This window comes from Aulonocara stuartgranti (genome assembly GCF_965226115.1).
Source record: "Aulonocara stuartgranti genome assembly, chromosome: 19".
NCBI classification, from domain to species: domain Eukaryota; kingdom Metazoa; phylum Chordata; class Actinopteri; order Cichliformes; family Cichlidae; genus Aulonocara; species Aulonocara stuartgranti.
In genome coordinates, this window is record NC_138955.1 from 10,069,748 (window position 1) to 10,090,488 (window position 20,741).

Below are 20,741 nucleotides of genomic sequence, written 5' to 3' on the forward strand. Positions count from 1 at the left end.
ATCTTTTGCAGTTGGCCGTGTCTATCAGGCAGACGGGGGAGGAGTTTAAGTGCTGCTAATTTTCCCTGGTCGTGGGTAAACATTAATTTCATGGCCAGTTGGAGTCAGTATGTGTCTGTCTTAATTGAACTGCAAAAAAAGTGACATCTTTTCTGTCCAATGGCTCGCCTTCTAACTGTCACATCCTTCTCCCCAAACTAACTCCATCCAGGTCCAGCCATTTGCTTCCTGCTTTAGACGCCCACTCCTATGATGAATGGGCCCAAGCTCCATTCAATTACGCCCAAAGTGCGAAGACGCAGGGACAATGGAAACTGGCCTCAGCAGTGCAGCGCAGACCCGCAGCATTCTTCGCAACAATTTAGTCTAATTAGCATCAAGTCCAGCCCCATCCATCATACTCCTCAAGAAACATAAACAAACTGTCAGCTCTAGCGTAACAAACAGATCGGCCAGCTACTTAGCACAAATTATTCTTACATGAAACGCAGCTTCTCAGGCAACCCCTCCCCCCATTTAGGCCATCTGGGGGAATGGAGAGCTATTAAAATTGAAGACATATGTTTCAGTCAAGTTCAGCTCTCTAGAGTGCCACAGTGGACACAGTGACAGTTCACTCTGCTGGCTCGAGTCTGACGCGTTGCGGCTGCAGGACTCACTGAAAGCAATGTGGTGACCAGAATTCGTTTTTGCAAGGGGGTCTGTGTATTACACAGACAGTGCACATATGCAGACATGTCACATATATGTGCTTTTGTGTACAGTATAAGAAATATACTGTACATGTGTGTGCATGTCCATAAGTATTACTAAAACAATTTTGGTGTATAAGCCATGGTTTCATGCGTTTCCCATGTATTTTCAAACCCAAGCACTATATACATATATATATATATATATATATATATATATGTATATATATATATATATATATATACATACATACGTACGTATGTATATATATATATACATACATACATACGTATGTATATATATATATATATATATATATATATATATATATATATATATATATATATATATATATATATATATATATATATATATATATATATATATATATACATACATACATACATACATACATACATACATACATACATACATACGTATGTATGTATATATATATATATATATATATACATACATACATACATACATACATATATATATATATATATATATATATATATATATATATATATATATATATATATATATATATATATATACATACATACATACATACATACATACATATGTATGTATATATATATATATATATATATATATATATATACATACATACATACATACATACATATGTATATATATATATATATATATATATACATACATATGTATGTATGTATGTATGTATGTATGTATGTATGTATGTATGTATGTATGTATATATATATATATATATATATATATATATATATATATATATATATATATATATATATATATATATATATATATATATATATATATATATACATACATACATACATACATACATACATACATATGTATGTATATATATATATATATATATATATATATATATATATATATACATACATACATACATACATACATACATATGTATGTATATATATATATATATATATATATATATATATATATATATATATATATATATATATATATATATATATATATATATATATATATATATTATCATATACAGACCAAAAAAAGGGTCAATAACCTCAAAGATGCTGCAACTATTAAGCAACTGAAATGACTCATAAATTTACGCTGTTTTATTGAACTGAACGGACATTTGAGTCCACTTTTATGTCTAACAAGAAATTTGTCACAAAAAACAAGAAAAAGCCTACAATCAGGTAAAGAACATCACTGCCTTCTTATAAATGCCAAAGCCAGAGAAACTATCATCAAGGTCCTATTAATGCAAATAAAAATTAACTGTGATTTTGAGTAGACGCAGACTACACAAATGAAAAGTTTACACAATCAACACTTAACAAAACCAGAAACCGTTTGATCACATTTAAGATTTTAGCTTTTGATTGACTTTTAAGTGGCTGCCTGACCCACCAAGGAAATGGGCCAACCAAATTTAAAACATTCCTTTGGTAAAAAAAAAAATGCCATTGAAGATATGCTGTGGTTGCATTAAAATACAATTAGGCACATTCCTCTTACGCTTATCTTGGTGCTTATAATCAGTTATGAGGCCTGTATGATAAACAAGTGTAAATACATTATCTTTAATGAATTCAAAAATTTTAAAAACGTCTTATTAGAATGAAACCAGTGCAATAAAAAGCCACATCTCTGCTGACTGGTGTAAAGTGAACTAAGCTATACAGTAAGCTTGTTTTAGAGTGACCATGTGCTGCATTGGACCTCCACCAATCCTACTCTCAAAAAAAAAAAAAAAAAAAAATGAGCCTCTACGGGGACCATGCTTAATTTGTCGATTTTCCATTTCCTTTTAGATGTTCTGCAGAGTGTGAAATGCTTTGCTAATTATCTAGGAAGTTTGGCAGGCGAGGCTTGTTGTTTTTAAAGCGCTGATGGCAAGCCTCACTCGTCCCCGCAAAGAAGGATCTGTGCAGACTCACAATGACAAAAAAACCAGACCACTCCTCATACCAGCTGTTAACAGAAAATAATGTTCAACAAAGACGCAAAATTGTTACTTTGTGCTAATTTTTCTTTAACGTACTTCTTGCACAAGTGACGATGGTTAAATCTTTCAAAACAAAACCAAAGAAGCTGAAAGTGAGAGAGATTTTGACAGGCAGGCTGCAGAGGAGCTGGATGCTTGGCCAAGGTGAGACTGCAGGGTTATTCTAATCAAGCTAATTCCCGGCAAACCTCAAAATGATGTCATCCAGTGTTTGGTCATTAGAGATTCCTGTCAAGAGGCCAAGACTAATTCTCATTCGGTCGTGAATCCAGCTCACCTACTTTTTCTTTACAATCATCTTTTTTTCTTTTTTTTTTTTTAAACAGAGAAATTAAAAAGACGCACATTGTATAAAACTACGCGCAGGGAGGGATCAGTTTCTCTACAATGACTAATAAATGGATTACATTTGTCATGTAGTCAGCTCACAGCATCTCAGCCTAATTCACATACATGCAAAACCACCCTTTTCCCCCTTGCTTTCCCACAAAGCTCAATTTTTCATGTAGGACTTTTATGCAGAGCTTTACGCCCCGTTTCTTCCCTGATGGGTATCACTCACAAGCCGTTAAGCTTCTGAACTGCTCTTTGGCCCATACTGTCAGATCTGTGACTCAGCTCGCAGAGTGATTCTCAGATCCAATGCACAACTGGATCAGAAGAGCGAGTGCCAGTGCTGTCTTGTGTTTTCTTTTTATCCTGCGGCCACTCCCAGATCTTTCTGAGCTCTTGTTTTTCATCTCCTCTTAACTACTTGTCTTTAATGTACCCTTTTCAATGACCACATCAGTTTGTCCGCACGCTTTGTAGCATGGCAGGCTAGGCACAGCAACGATGGTCATACAAGTTGTATCTTGTACTTGGACCACTTAAATCCAGCCTTCATATACACAGATCAGCCATAACGTTAAAGCCACACCGTTTAGGTCCTCTAGGGGTTTAATTTCAGTTTGGTTAAAACGCCAATTTTTCTTAAAAGGGGATGAATAAAAAAAAAAAAACTCCCAGAGATTTATTTATTTATTTTACACCACAAGCCTGGATTTTTAATCAAGAATAAAAGCAAAAAAAAAGAGAAAAAAAGCTGTATTATTGAGATTTATTTCACACATTATCAGAGCAGTCTTTAAACTTTACGGCTTTCAGCAGACTAACATGCTTATACTACACAACGGCTTCACATGAGCTTCTTCACCTGGAAGATGGGACTGCGATGGGACCATTTGTAAGAAGATTATGGTCTTGGTTTCAGAATTGTTACAGTCCACGTTTAACCAGTTGGTGCATGAAGATATAACCTCTGGGTATCAGCAGGGAATTCCTTGGGTGTTGTGGTTGTGGTGTGAGACATCTGGAATCAGATTTGTCACAGTACATTTATGGATGTTTGACTGGATTCTTGTTGGGGAGTTTGGAGGCTACTGGTCTCCCACAAGCCCCCAGTTGGCCTGCAGGGAGCGAGTGCTATTGAGGAGCGATGTTAACATGAGGAGTGTGTATAATTATAATGTATTATATCAAGATGATCAATGCTGTTTATTTTACTTGCTGTCAGTGGTTGTACGTTAACTGAAATATTAAAGAGTCCCAACCAGGGCTGAAACTAATGATTATTATCATTATTAATTAGTGTGTCAAAGATCTCCTGGACTAATTCTTTAATTGATGAAAACGCCAGATATTCTCTGAAAGGCTGCAAATTGTTTGTCAGTTAAACTGTTCTCTCATAATTTATCATAAGGCTGATTGATCAAAGAGTCTTATTTTGTTAGACACAAAGACTAAAATCCCAAAAGTTGCAGTTTAGCATTATTGGATACAGAGAAACTCACCAAGCCTTATAGAAAATGAATTTTGGGAAGATTTGACTCCTCGTTTGGTACACTGGCTCTTGGTAAATTTTTCAGTCAATTCAAATGAATTAGTCAACAAAATTTAAAGTCCTCCTTCTGGTATTATTGTTAAAATGGACTTCCCTCTCCTGAAAAGCTCTTGTATGTCTGGCAATCCATGACATGACATTGCATTATCAATATTATCAATATTATCCTGTTAGGTTAAAAAAAAAACACTTTTTTTTTGAGTATTTTTCTTCTTCAGTTATCCAAATATTTTAATGTATAGTAGACAACTGTCTTGAAATGTATTACAGAGTCTCTGATACCATTGTTATTATGGGCAACGTATCATATTGCAGAATGGTATCATATTGTAACTTACTTTGTGGTTCTCGCTACTTCTTAATATTTATAAACACAGCCCTTGGGCATCATAATGGCCATGAAATTAGCTTTGCTGCAGAAATAAGTAAGTTAGTAATTAATTAATCAGTATGTAATTAAAGAAAGTAAAGTTATAGCAGAGGGGAACAACTGATAATAATTTTTAATTGTGATTTAATGACTCATCATTTTATTAAAATCTTATTTTTTCTTTTTAAAATTATTAAAAGTTAGACATGCCTAGTAAGTTTGGTCAATTAAGTAATAAGTAATAATTAACGCTGATATTTTTCTTTCTTTTTGGGATTGCTACTTTATGATATTTCCTTTAGTGAAAGACAAACTTCTTTATATGGTCGAGTAATACCAACAAATGGAAACTCTGACTGTACAGCACAGGTTGATGATGCTGTGAAATAAAGTGAAGCCACAGAAACCACATTTGCTTTTCACATTTATTTCTCCTGCTGTTGTTGCATACTGCCAACTTACTGCATATAGTGTAATAAGCTAAATATTATGTGGGTTGTGTATGTTTACAGGTCCACACAAACACTGTCAAGCCACCTTAAGGAGGCTGCAGAAAAATAACTCTCCTGATCTACCATACTGCTCACCATGTGATGAAGCTGACTAAAGCATTTCATATACACACAGGCCTGGCACAGTACAGTAAATCACTCCCTCTACTGACGGTAGTAGGAGAGCTGCTGCATTTCAGGTGCAGTTCATCTGGCAGAAGTTTCAGAGGCCTGCCTCCAGAGAAAGAAAACAAACCCCTGATCTGCTTTCCCGCGAACGGCTCCCAGCGAGCCAGCCAGCGGCCTCCAGGAGGTTGTCCAGCCACTCCGGCCCCTCGGACCAGGATGTTTGGGTTAGAAAATGACTTTGCTACTCCCTCAGCCCCTTTCTCTAATTGCCCCAAGGGTAATTACCTTGTCTCCCTTCCACTTAAGAAAAACCAAGAGCCATACTGTTATTGTATCAAGTAGAAAGCAAAGTTTTCAAAAATTAGTAATATTGTTCTAATCATTATCACAGTTACTAGAATAATAAATGTATTAAATTTGAAAATGTAGGCGATGTAAATATCAATGAACTATTAAAATAAAGAGTAGTAACAACCGGTGGTCTAATAACAGATCTACTTACTTTCTCCTGTTTATACAGCGGCTTACAGAATGACCTAAAATAATCCAGCAGAAAATACTTTACTAACACCTTAACATAATCACAATAAAAACAAAAATTTGCCAAACCGCAGTTGTCTAAATAAGATCACTCAAGACTTTTCCCACAATTAAAAAAAAACACAACAAAAAAAAAACTACTCTCGCTTTAAATTCTAAATATGATGGCGAGTGGGGGGGGGGGGGGGGGGGGCTATAATCGCAGAAGCATGACTGTGTCATTCTGCCTTCCTCAGCCTCGGGACTGACAGATTGGTGCCGAGTGCAGTTTCTCCCTTGGGTGTGATATATCAGGCTGCAACGGTCCAAGTACCATTATGAAACACACCCGAGAGTACCGCAATTCAGGAAAGACCAGAACACCAACGGAGCTCTCGAAAGATTTCGCCTTGTGCGGTATAGGCAAAGATGCAGGAAAATGTTCTGACTGATTCCCCTCTAACTTCAACAAACCACGTGCAGACCTGGAAAACACAAATTTGGGTTATGGAGGTAAATAAAACTTCTAATCAGAATATGGAAAATTATAGGCTCAATGGAAAAAAAATTATCAGTGCTAATATGTAAGTGAGAAAAGGAGTAGCGTTACATGTTGAAAAACACGCTCAGCTATAGTTATTGTTGGATTCACATTCTCCTTTTGAAGACAGTAACATCAGTGCTTCGCTATAGAAACAGCTGTCCACCTGTGTGTTCCTTTAAAGCTTCTGGGGGATTCTTATCGAGAAAGCATCTGTTAGAGCCTCTGATTACAGAGCTGCCCAGCTGAGCGCTCGCACTGTCAGACCACTGATAACTTAACCGTCCTCTGTCCCATTTCTCGGCCACTGCTTTCCCCCTGGACGTGCTTCAAACACCGCGGAGCTGCCAGGCCAGCGCCCTGTGAGGTCTCTGTTCTACTGAAAGCATCTCAGTGTGAAATCTTGTTTTAAAACTCACACGGGCTATAGAAAATACACTCTGTGTCGCATCTGAGTCACGATTTGGATCTCAGAGTGGGATGAAACAATTTTAAAGAATTGTTGTGCTGAAGGAAAGCTTGGATGCCTTTCAGAATAAATATAGACAAAGTCTGCTGCACACCTTAGTCTTACTGGTAATACTAACATTTCCAGTGACACCTGCAGCAAACTAAACACAGATGTGAAGGATATCTCAGACTTTGAGAGTTCTGGTAAAATGAAATCATTTGCACATGCATATGAAAGGATCCACACAGTTATCCCCCTTCATATTACCTGAAAACCCATTACCATAACCATGCTTTACTACTAAAAGTGCAGATGAGAAAAGAAAAAAATGCTTAACTCAACACACGAGTCAAAACTAATCATATTCATGAAATAATTTAACCACATTGTTCTCTAAAAAGAAAACATTTTAATCCTCATTAAATAGCAAACTAATGCCCACATTTGAAAAGCCTGGATTGTTTTCTTTCTTCTATGAACAGATGTTTTACGCTCTGTCTTTTTCTCAGAAATAAAAACCAGATACATTCAGAATGCACCGTCTTCAGACCCACAGCCTTAACCAACAGATGAACATTAACACACTAACTCGCTGCTCTTTTCTACAACTTAGCAGCTTCCTTTCCATCTCTGCTGCTTATCCTTATTTCAAATAAATTGAAAAGAACTGGTGCATACCTCTCACTGTTCTTCACAAACTCTTTCCAGACTGTGACATTTGTGTCCACTTTGATTTTACTGCAGAACTCTTTGATTTCAAAATGATAATGAAATGGTAAACAAATTCCTAGCATGACCTTTCATTCCGTTTTGTTTCTCATTATCAGATTTTTCCTCATCCTCTGCCAGAGTCCACTTAACTATGTCATCCTCCGACCACTCAAGATCAGAAATAATACAAAGTGTCTATAAATTTGAGCTTCCCTAATTAAAGCCTTGCCCCAAGACATGTTCCTCGCATGGCCACCAGGCACGGGATACGTCCCCTGAAACGACACAAATTGGCCCATGAGCACAACAAATTACATTATGATTACTGCACTGGCCCAAATGCTGTTCATCTTGATAGAGTTAACCCAAAGTGGCTAAGCCTGTCTCCCAACTGCAGAGCTAAAAAGGGGAGAAAGAATTACAGTTTTTGGCCAGGGCTTACTGTAAAAACCTGTGTTGTAAATTTCCAGCTCATCCAGAGAATCACAGGGCAGACACACACAAAGCTCACATCCATCAATGCATACACACACACACACACAAATACATATACACAGAAAAAGCCATGTAATTCAGGGTTTTTAGTTTGTCCAGTTTTGTTTTTGTTTTTTTGACAGTACTTATTATGTTTATTTATATTTCAGTGCTTACAGCAGGAGCATGGAGGGTTTGTAATTACAGTATCTGAACTCTTGTATCAAATTCAGTTGAAATAACATGAGGTTTGCCGTGGCCTTGGCTTTTTTGAGGGGAGAAGATTTCCTGTAACAAAACAAAAACTATTAAACAAGCGATCAAAAGTCAGTGAGCCTGAAAAATTAGCATTAGGAATCCATCCAGTGGTTACCTCTAGTAGAACAGGCCCATATGTCTGACCTGCTACCAACTGTGGCTATGAGTTACAGGGCAGGAGGTTAAATGCCCAATTCAAGACTTTTCAACACATGTCAGTGTTCATAGGGAACAAGGTGGTAGAGGATAAACAGAGGACATGCTGCTCTTGAGTCAAAATCCTCAAAAATCAGAATGTTAAAATGTAATTTGGAAATTTTCATAAAGTTTAAAGGTAGAAATGTCTAGGAGGTCTAGGAGGGATGGAGGGATGACTGACAGCTGCTCTCCAAAGAAAGAATTTGTTTCTACTGTGACTTAATTGCGAGGTTGAAGACTCAAAAATATATCTGAAAACATAATCCAGATGCATGCAGAACACACACACACTCACTTAAGTATATCTATTTCCTTGGATGCATTTGCACGCATGTCTGCGCAAACACTTGCAATTATATCCCATTTCCCAGCATAAATTTCTCATCTGGATGCACATACACGCAAAAACAAACAAACAAACACATACACTTGACCATTTTGTGGCATGAAAACACAGCCCCCACACACGCACAGCCATTTCCTTCACACGAATGCATAATTCAGCTGCACACATACACACACCTAAACACAGAGTTGATTCTCACAACTGTAAATGCAACATTTCTTACAAGGTCACTCTCTTTCTGACCCCTTCACTACTTAGTCTAAGTGCTCAATTAAGCATAGCTTGTTGTGCTGATTTTCCTCCCAGTTTTATTATTGTTGCCATGTGCTGCTCTATGTATGCCTTCACTTTTCACTTCTGAATTTTGGTGTGATCTCAGTGGGCCCTACACATCTGTCCTCCACCTAGTTTAGCATTCTATTTTATGCTCCCCACACATACAGTGCAAAATGATGACGTGTACGGCTGGCACGCTGACTAGTAAAGTGTCGTGTGGCGAAAGGTGTAGAGGCTCTTTGTGATCATCCTGTTTGCAGTATGAAATCATTGCAATGATGCAATGAAACACCATTTGTGCCACAATCTAAAAATCAGCTGCCTGTAGTGCACTGTGCTGTTTTTAATAAAAAGTACCTCTAAATAGAAGGCAATGATCCAGAGAAAGCCTCCCATGTTGAGCAATCATAATTTTCTTCCTGAATCCATACTTACCATAACAGCATAATTATTATTATTATTCTAAGAACTTGTATGTATGATAAATGTCCTGTGAGTGCAGGCTGTTAGGCCGGGCTTGCTAAGATGTATGCACGGTACCACAACTTAATAGTGCAATGATGCTTAATAAACAGAAGCATCATCGCACAGATCAGACTGACTATAACTGGTTGCAATCAAGTTGTTGCAATAGCGGCATCCAAAATCACTGTTTTAACAATTCCAGCAAATAATTACTGGGAGAACCGGGACAGCTGAATTATGCAGTCTTGAATGCTCATGCTGAGAATGTCAGGAGAATGTTGTGGGGTCTTTGCATTTGACCTTCCATGCATGCACAAAATAGGAGATCCGCTTCAATCACATTCGCACTACTTCAAACTTCAAACACTGTCTGGCTTAGACAAGGACACTTCCTGAATAGAGCATTGAGGAATTAATATACACACATGCACAGACTTTGAATTTACAACCAGTGTCAGACATTTGTTTTCTCATGAACATCAGAGTTGCAGTGCACACACAGACACATACACATATTTAATATGTATATGGGATATATATATATACACACACACATACATACACACACATACACACACACACACACAATTTAATACATTTATTTTTTAAAGAGACTATAGTTTGCGTATTCTTTAATGTCACCCACACACCAATAAAGCATGTGGTGGACAATCATAATGTTTATAGCTGTTTGCTTTGGGGGGAAATAACTATAGGCTCAATTATCATCAATTAAAATCAAAGATTTACTATGCATTAAAAAGCCCGAAATGACATTAAGTGTTAGAATGGCTGCAAAAGATTGGCATAATAGAACACTGTATGCATTTATGCGGCCGTTTCATAAATTAGGCAGTTTTGTATCATTCATGTATCCCGCTGGACTTTCCCTGACTAACAATGCTGATTCAGAAGTCATTGCAGTGCGCGCGTCCTCCCCTGGCTCCCTCTCAAAGTTTAAACCGTGCGCGTAACCGTGCGAGCTCGAGCAAGTACTATCCGGTAATTCTCGCGTCTTGGCTGGACTCATTTCACACACAGCCTTCCTCTGGGTGCTCTCTCCCCAACGCTTGGCCTCCTCTGACCCCCAGAAACTCCACCAGTGAAACATTTTCATAAATCATGTCGTTAAGATAACGTCGGGAGCGCGTCTGGAGCTCATACGTCACATCACATCATAACACACTAAATAGGGATTTTTTTTTAATAGTCTTACCTGCCAGCTGACGGATTAACGTCTTAAATGCATCAGTAAGATACAGGAATATGTTACACCTTAACCTAATTCTACTATGCTTTTCAAAAGATAATTTAAAAAGAAAAATAGAGATTGTTTAAATCCATTTGAATTTCGTAAGCTTTACGTTTTACACTGAGAGACTACAGGCCTGTTCACTTTTGAATTTAGCGTTAAGGACTCTATGTTCTAAGGTTTGACAGAGACCGATCTCACTCGGAGTCGGGAAATTTCAGTGAATATTGATGGCTCTTGTCAAAATAACGATGATTCACATGCAGCCTAAAGCCTTGTAAGACATTTAACTCGAAGACACGGCTAAAGTGAAACAGTGAAGATTGTGCTGCTGGAATTAAGAGTTAAATTCTACTTTAATACCATAATCAACGAGGCTACTCTAGCGATTATGCACTTTTAAATGAAGAAAATGGATGTTTAGATTGTTTTCAATGTAGGGTAACTAAAATATTTCAGACACAGGCGTGTACTGCTGTGAAAACGCAGTTGCAACGCTTGTAGCGGGGAGTCGGGGTGCACGACCGCCTGCACCCTGTCTCTTAACGCAGAAGGAAGAAGCTGAGGTTCCTCACGTCTGTCTCGAAACGAAAAATCACCATGATGTCTGCTTTGTGCGCGTAAGTAGTGGACAATATGCTTTTGGGAGATGTTACAGCTGTTTTTGGACTATAGGATCATTTTGTTTGTTAAAATATACCTTACTGATTTTTTTTAAGTTTCATTTAAGATCTGAGGGCTAATTCGGGCCTAATCATACCGATCTAAAATATATCAACCGACGCCAAATTGTGCAAAAGCATTCATTATTTGATCATCAAAATCTCAGCGCCAGTTAACCTTTTGGCTTCTAACTATTTTGGGATGCGAGGCATTTGTAGTGCATTAATTAGACTACCATTAAACTTGATGCCTGTTCGCATTCAGCTAATTTCTTATGGCATTGTGATCATTCACATCTACCGGGGAAGGTAATTAGTTAACGGAGATAATAAATCTTCGGTGTTTGTTTTAGGATTGATTGGTGTGTTGTACTTCTTCCATATTAAATGAGGGGTTACTTTAATTACATGCTGCACACCCTGAAGCGTGCAATTTATTCCTAAAGAAACATCGTGGAGAATTTCACTCGGATTCATGTGTGAGATCACTTCGATCGAGAAATCAGTTCGTCTATCAGACAGAAAGATTCCAGCAGGTATTCGTGTTAAATCCCGCTTCTTCTTTTTAAAGAGAAGAAAACACACGTGTCCGGTTAAGTAGTCATCCTTCAGCACTATCATGGCTCATTTTAGCCAAGCCATCCACGACCCCATGGGTGGACATGTGTCTGTCAAAGACGGAGTAAAAAAATGTATAAGGGTGCTTTTTAATCTAAGCCAAAACACATATTAAATATGAGTGATGTGAGCCGCCACATGCCCTAGGCTGAGACAAAAAAGAAGAAAAAATGATGAGAGGCAGAGAGAGCTGATTTAGAGGAATAGGCCAAGAAGCACCCCATCCAGAATCAACATTACTTCAAACATGAGGTCATCTAAACATCTGTCTACAACATGTCCGCCGGGAGTTCAATCAAAGCCCTGCTGAAACATGTAGGCTACAATTGTTTCTGGAAATAAATATTAGGCCTAATTCGGCTGTGATTGGTGCAGCCGCTCGGGAATCGCGGAGAAAAAACACTCTTCCTTAACTGCGCGTCTCTGTCAGTGGATAACCCCCACCACTGCAAAGACACACACACACGTAGCCTATGCGCACACACTTTGGTTTGACTTTATTTATTTGATTCCTCCTCTCCTCTTTTCTTCCTCTCCTACATTTAGGTTAAGTGGCTTTATTTGTTCTTTCCCGACTGATTTCAGGTCCGCTGTTTAAAACCAATTATATCAAAGGAGCTGCGGTGCGGTCTGAGCGAGGCTCTGACAGTCTGGAGGGAGAGCTGCAGTAATCACACGCGGGGCGTCTGTCTCATGTCGTCACAGTCCATTTGCTGGAGACGGATCGATTTACTCATGGAGTTTTAAAAAAGCATCTACCGAGGAAATAACAAAGGACTTTGAGAAAACATTACAGCAAAGAGCATGTAACTGGATAGATTTTCTATTTTTATATTTGGTCCATTCGGTACTTAATCATAATGACTGCATTATTTTAATATTTATACTCTTTCAATGTTTTCCTTCTCTTTCTTTTTTTTTTTTTAGCTTAAAGGAAATTATTACTATACTATATGCCTTGTTCCCCCTCCAAATAAGAAAACACGTTTTTAAGCTGCCTTTAAGATGCAGCACAAATGGCTACTGTCTCCTTGCATCCAAAGGTAGTGACTGAAGCTTGGCCTCTAAAAAGTTGCAACTTCCCTTTACCAAGAAACTAAACATAACATGCAACTACTACCCCCTTGTGGATAAAGTTTGAATGACCATTAAAAAGTAATAAAAAATATGTATAAAATTATATATATATGAACGAACTGATAAACGACAATGGTCATTTTACCTATTTTGGTAAAAATTTACTAATTTACAATAGTAAATTTAAAATAAATAAATAAAACTAGCTGTAAAATCATACTGCTCTTTATCTTTTAGTATATTTTAGTCAGATATGTTACAAAAACAAGAATTAGGCAGTTTTGGGTGGATAAGTTTAATGTTGAGTTTGTATAAATAAGCAAATAAACCAGTGTTACATTAAATAAACGAATGAATACATTTAAATCTGTAACAAAAAAAACAAAACAAAAAAACCCCCACATTTTTAATCAATGTAAACTAAGTAAAACAAGCAACCCCACTGTGGAAGCTAAACTGAATTATTTTATAATTCTAACCATAATAATTCTGTTGTGATAATATGTGGAATGTAGACCTATTGCAAACGCACTGGTAACAACAATGAACAATTTCCTCAACTTCTACTTTATAAGATTCATTTGTAAATATTGTCTACTCTCTTATTTTGTTGTGTCAACAATGCAGTTGTTTAACTGTCAGTGTGCCCCAGGGCAGCTGTGGCTACAATGTAGCTTGCTATCGCCAGTGTGTGAATGTGTGTGTGAATGTGTGTGTGAATGGGTGAATGACTGAATGTAGTGTAAAGCGCTTTGGGGTCCTATGGACTAGAAAAGCGCTATACAAATGCAGGCCATTTACCATTTTTACCATTTTAACACACCCTCACACAATACAGAGTACATGCTGCTCCTCAAAAGATGGGCCTAAAACCCACTAACCGCGACTAAGATTTAAACTTTGTGAGGAAGGAGAGACTGAAATTAATGTTTCAGTTTTGTTTAAAAACAAAATAATTTGCAAAAAAGTGTATTTCACAGAAACTCGATATTCACCAAAAAACATATTGAAACAGACACACAGACTCCACAAACTGTCAGCTTATCACAGGAAAGAAGTTCACAACCCGTCTTTACAAAGAAATGGAGCCCAGTTAGAGTGTTGACCCTATAAAAAGGTCAAAAATAGCTGCTTGCACCTAGAATGCCAAGCTGAAATCAGATCACTTTACAGAGTGACAAATACAGCTTTCTTCGCTCAAACCGCATTTAACTAAAGCCCTGTGACCAGGTTGTACATAAATTATCTCCAGTCTCCCTGTTAACACAGAATCAAGATTTTCAAAAAAGTTAAAACAGTGAGGTCTTTCTCTTCTGGTATAACCCTCTGCCCCCTGAACGCCCCCATCACAGATGAGTGCGAATCAAGACAGAAGGTTGTCAGACCCAGGGGGCTTGTGAGGAATCGACAAGGATAGACAAGCTGCAATAATATAATATAACACCTCATTTCATATATATATCTATATCTATATAGATATATAGATATATTTATTTGCCTTTAAATTGATAATGACAAATATGGCACAGGAACAAACCGGTCACAAAAGGCCTCTACTCACTTTTAGCTTTAACCACATAAAAAGTAAGAACAATGGCATGACAACTGAAACACCAGTTTAGCCAATAACAGAAGACTGCAAGTCAGCAAAATTGGCATGCACATAAAAAACGAGACTGATGAAATAGAATACGTGTTTTAGGCTTCACTTTCACCTCGAAAGACAATCTTTTGATGAAAGGAGGCGAATATAATGTTGAGCAAGAGGTTTCGTAGGCATTTGTAAAGTTACTGGGTTTGACTCTATAGCTAATCCGTGTGATGAAGTAATTTACATTTTTTTATTGTTTCAATACAAATGCAAAAGAAATATAAATACTGCACGCAATATTAATATAAATATGGAAGTGCAATGTAAATATTGCTCCGAAATACTGAGAGAAAATTGCGAATGATTCAAACAATATTTTGGCATATCAAAAGTGAATATTATATTAGTCCAGTCTTTAAATATTTAGGAAATATATTCTTAAACTGGAAGATTAAGATAAAAACTATATGTAGACAAAAAATAAATCATAGATAAAGTCAGTGAGGAGGACATCAGCAACAACATGAAAAATAACATTATATAGACAAACCAAATGGTTTGTCTATATAAAAAAAAATACCATTTTGCTAATTTTTTTGCAAAATAATGAGCAATCCTGCAACTGCAAAACTGCCACTTCAGTCTACAAACAAACAATGGCTAGAGGAACACAACTACCTTGATGTCTAAATAAACATATAATATTCATGTTAAAGGTTGAGTTAATGTAGACAAAAATCAGCTTTTAGAAAATGAAAATTTCGCCATAAAAGAAATTCTGTTGGAATGACTGCATCCTTGTATGCATTAAAAGACTTTAACAAAGCATCCACAACTTTCTTTTTCTCCCCCTCACATCCAATGCAGAAATCCACACAAACCACAAGTTCAAACTGTCAGACAGTGAGCTGCACATCAAGAGTAATGGAAACTAAAGCTGAAGTTTCACAGTGGTTCTTTTTAAAGGGTAAATGATTACTCAAATTCAATGACTAACCGTGCAAATCTTTAACCAAAGACATTCCAGCAACTGCAGAATCACTGACAACAGCGGAGACTTCTGCTTATTTGTTCAAATCATTCCCTGGCTATCCTACAATATAAGCAAAATAAAAACTATAGTTTTATATATATACATCTCACAAAAATGTACCAGTATAAAGAACAGTGGACGCACAGTTTCTAACGCAGTGAACCACAACCAGTGTGTGGCCAATTTCAACATTTCAAATGTAACGCATTTCACATTCACCACTCAGAAAGTGTTGTGAAGCAAGACAAAGACAAAACAAAGCTCAGTTCTGCTCCCTTTCTGGTTAGGCATGGTGTCTTTCATACAGAATTAAAACTCATAATCCTGAAGTGACAGAACCCCAGTTTGACTCTGATGTCTAAGTTTTATATAACACTTAAAATTAAGAGATAAACGAGCAAATTAAATACATAATTAAATTTAAAATTAAGAAAGAGCCTTTTTCTAAGCTGATGAACTTTAAAGTCTCTTTTTTTCAAAAATATAAATATAGTTAAATTAATTAAATCCTAATTAACCCCTGTTTAATTTGAGAGTCTTTAGGAAAAACTGTTCTAGCACCAAAGTTATCAAATATTTCAATATTTTGAGACAAGGCTAATCGAATATTGAAACATGGTAATGAACAGTATATTTGCATAATGACTGAAATCTAGCACCACTGATTAACAATTAGCTGTTAACATGTGGTGCTAGTTTGCAATTATGCAAACATGCTGTTTATGAGGTTGGGAAACCTGCAGTCAGCTGAGAATGAAGAAGTCACTTGGATGAGTGACGCTACGTTACTTTTTTTAGGAAACCATAAAAGCGTTAGTAAACTATCCCTTCTCACTGTGAAATTTAATTAACTTTCATTTGATTAGATATATAATAAGACCACTAATTACTATTGCCTTCTTTTTATGAAGTGTGACTATCTCTAGCCAGACACATTGAAATTGGCTATAAAGATCTCCTCTTTTAAAATAAGCAGTGAATCCATCTGTATATCCCCGACTATGCAAACCCAGCAACCCACTTCCATCATGGTGTCAGATGAAGGTAAATAAATCACAACCCAAGTGATTTAACTTGAAACATAAAAACGCAAAAATAGAACAACTCATTTTGCACTCCACAAATATGTAAATAGTACAGCCTTGAGGTCCCTGGGATTTTCTAAAGGTCGCCGAGTGTGGAGCGCTCAGTGATGACGTTGCCTGAGAGCACCGGGACTAAAATGAATGTAGCATTTGTTGAGTTTCATTTCAGAGTTGCTGTCAATTGTTTTTAGAACACAGTGAAGGACATTTGTGTTACTGATTGTAATAAAGCTGTTTGCTGTTCACATTTTTAAAAAAGTTGTTTTTTTGTTAGTTCTTCATGTTCTGTCTCTGATGATAAGAAGGATAGTGTGTATTTCATGATCTTTCAAGTGTCTTGTATCCATAGACAAAAGACACTTTAAAGGTTATTTAGTTTGTTCTCGCTTTGCAACTGTGACCCACTCAATTTGAACTTCTTTTTTTCCCCCTCACATGGTAGCCAGAGGTTTAAACTTTACGTTTCATTTTGGAGTCTTTAGAAATACTCTATTCTAGTTCCAACACTGTTAAAATATTTGAACATTTGAGACAATCCAGAATGGATAATCTAATACTAAAACACAGTAATGGTAAGGCGACATATATCTTCTCTATGCACAAAAAGTATTTAGAGTAATAAAGTAAAGCCATAAAAATATTTTGAATTCTAATATGTTGGAAAAATAAAGAGTTTATTAGCACCATTTAAAACCAATTTGAGTATTTTTTTTTTGCAAGCACTTCTGAAGACATTAAAAACGGTTAACTTCTTCAGCTTCAGCTTTTTCTAGGTTTATCACAGAAATATCTGAGAGTTGCTGGTGTAAAACTGACAGATTGGACTTCAACACATTTAACCGTGCCGATCTTAGGCAAACAGTCTTAGAAAAAAATCAGCATAATTTCAAAACTGCTGTAACCAGATGTGCATACTTCACTGCTCCTCATATCCACCTTTAATGTAACATAACTTTTAGCAACTTTAATGGAAGTCTGCCTCTCTCTCCATCCTTCAGTGGAGTGCTCACTAAGAAGAATATCATCACTCTACTGAGTTTCTATTTTGAAAATGTTACTCAACTGATAAACAAATGCAGATTTTGATCTGGGAGCCAATCAATAACGCGCATTTCCAAGACTATTAGCCTACTACATATCTAAGGAAAACAAATAGTGATAGAAAACAACTTGCATGGAAGTTATACTTTTAATAACAGTGATGTCAAAATGAGCATTTACCTAATTTCTTTGTCTAAACTGGTACTGAATAAGCTTGTCCAGCAATAATATCGTTCAGCAATTTATTAAAGCTGAAAGCTAAGTTGATTAGCAGTTGCGCGCATGCGCACAATTGGCTTTATGTCCCGGTGTGCAAATTCAGCATTTGAGGAGGGTGGGAATTATCTTGGCAGCACAAGAAAATCTTTGGGCTCCACGGACAACGAGAAACAGTTAGTAGCTTAATGAGAAAGTAGTGGAGAAGTGCGTCGGTGCTTTTCGTGTAGCGATGCTGCTTTCACCTCGCTACGTTCACGCTTTCAGAAGTGTCAAGGGATTTCAATAAATCGTCTAAAAATCATTAAAAGTTAAACCATGGTTGGACTTACCAGCGGATCCACCGGCGATGACCTGACGAGAGGCTTCTCGGAGCATGCTCTGTGGCTTTGTGGCTGTCATTTTTAGTGTTTTTAGATGCCCTGTCACAGAAAACACGGCCATACGCTGTTACACGCCCTGTAAGGTTACTGCTACTGTGGCGTTAATGCTGTATTACACCTACGTCGGTGCTGATTAACTCGCAACAAACCTGTGGATTTCGTGCTCTTCGGTGAGGCTGCTCGGTGGTGTCCTGCCCCGTGCGGCTCACGGTTGACTCAGAGGTTCCTCTGCTCCTGTAGCGGCAGCCCAAGCTGGAGACAGCGCAGCAGCGCTATCTATCCGAGTGCTCACGGGCTAGGCTAGGCTAGGCTAATATGGAGTAGTTACCCCCCCCCACGGGCCCACACTTACCTCTCCACTCTCTGAATAGTTTAATTTAATCCAGCCACCGATAAACGTAAAGCAAATAATCCTATGTATAGATAATTAATATGCACTTAGTGCTTTATATTAAACAAAGGCAGCTATTAAATCTTTATGCATTGTTTATATTACAAATGCAGGCGTTTTAATTAAATTAATTATAATCCTATAATATTAGATGGGTCAAAGCCCTGGTGTGCACGCCAGAATGAGACCACTCACGAGCACTATTCGTGGTTTTCAGGGGTTTGGGGATCTAGAAGCAACACACTATACAATACCTCTTCAATAAATTAATAAAATAAAATCAGATATTGACACACACACACACACACACCCGGCATCTATGGTGTAATTGCCATGCACCGTGAACTCAGACGTCACTCGGTAGAAGTCAACGTGAAAACACAGCAGTGGGGCAAGTCAGATTACACATTAGTCAAACAGCTTTGTGGTGCAAGGTCCATGTGATGTGGTGTTGTACAAGTGTGTAAATAGGTCAGCTAAAGACAAATTTGGAAATTATCCCATTTGTCCAAAGTTCATATTTGAAAGTGTTTATAACGGTTTAAAGTCATGCATTTTGTTTTATCTGTAGAATGCATGCATATCTGCATAATATCTGCGCGAGCCCTTTTGTAATGTACCGACATTGTGATCCATAGAGGTCAATTAAGAGCAGGTGCTGTAGATTCCCATTGCTTTTCCAGTTAAATGTGTTGTTTTACAAAGATGTGAAATGTATGTAGGACTCACACTGTTGAATCCCTGTAACATTATTTATTGTATATTTATACGTTTGAATAGGGTCATTTTTTGTGTAGTGCTGAGTTGAGTATTTTTACTCTTCACAATATAATTTGTTCTGTTATTCAAACTTTTTTCTTCCTCCAGCACTGTTTTTTTCTTATTTTTCTTTTTTGTCTCTGTGTTACTTTTAAGCAAATTGATGCATTTAGGATGCCAAACTGCACTCTGAAGAAACTAGTTAAGAAATATCACCTGCTTTGTGTATTTTTAAAGAACATAAGGTTACAGAGAAAACAGCAAAGGGTAAACTCTGGATGACTTTGTGAAGTAAACAGTCAGATACGAACACAATGTTTTTAAACTATGTACAGACATCCTCCTTTGCAAACATTAGTCTAGTTAAACACACACCCAGTAAGACTTTCAAGGTAAGCAAATGTTCATCTACAGCTACAACATTGAGATTGTTTGCTATAAATTCAAATAGAGCATGTGGCCTTATTGCACCATGGATAAAGTGCAAAAGATATTCTTTTTTGTTTAGAAATGAAGGCATGTAGAAATTTAGCAGTGAGCCCTATAATAGAATTTCATTTTGTATGAGAGTAGTTATGGAACAACAAGAGCTCCAGACAAGCTATAAAAATCTGGAATTTATAGCATACATTTGGCAGGAAAATACCATTACCACTTTGACCTCCTTGGATAAGAAAAAACAGAGCATGATAATATATACTTGGAAGGCTGTGTACAACTGGCACAGAAGGTAAGTTTATGGACAAAATGAATGAGAGAAGTTCTGTGCTCTCCAAGGGACGCTTTGGCTAGAACACGATTCTTGTCACCAT

The 20,741-nt window shown here is 37.0% G+C and overlaps 1 protein-coding gene across 2 annotated transcripts in view; it reads right to left on the reverse strand.

Annotated features, from left to right (window-relative positions):
• slc25a21 (solute carrier family 25 member 21) overlaps positions 1 to 19,064 on the reverse strand; it is an 86,223-nt gene extending 67,159 nt beyond the window's left edge. The window contains exons 1-2 of one of the 2 annotated variants that reach the window (XM_082516122.1): positions 18,929 to 19,064; positions 18,729 to 18,818 (exon numbers count right to left, since the gene is read on the reverse strand). In XM_082516122.1, coding sequence (XP_082372248.1) covers positions 18,729 to 18,798 — 70 coding nt within the window. In that variant the 5' untranslated portion in view covers positions 18,799 to 18,818; positions 18,929 to 19,064. The remainder of the gene's footprint in view (positions 1 to 18,728; positions 18,819 to 18,928) is intronic. The other variant, XM_082516121.1, reaches the window with a different exon arrangement.
• Between the last annotated feature and the right edge of the window lie 1,677 nt (positions 19,065 to 20,741).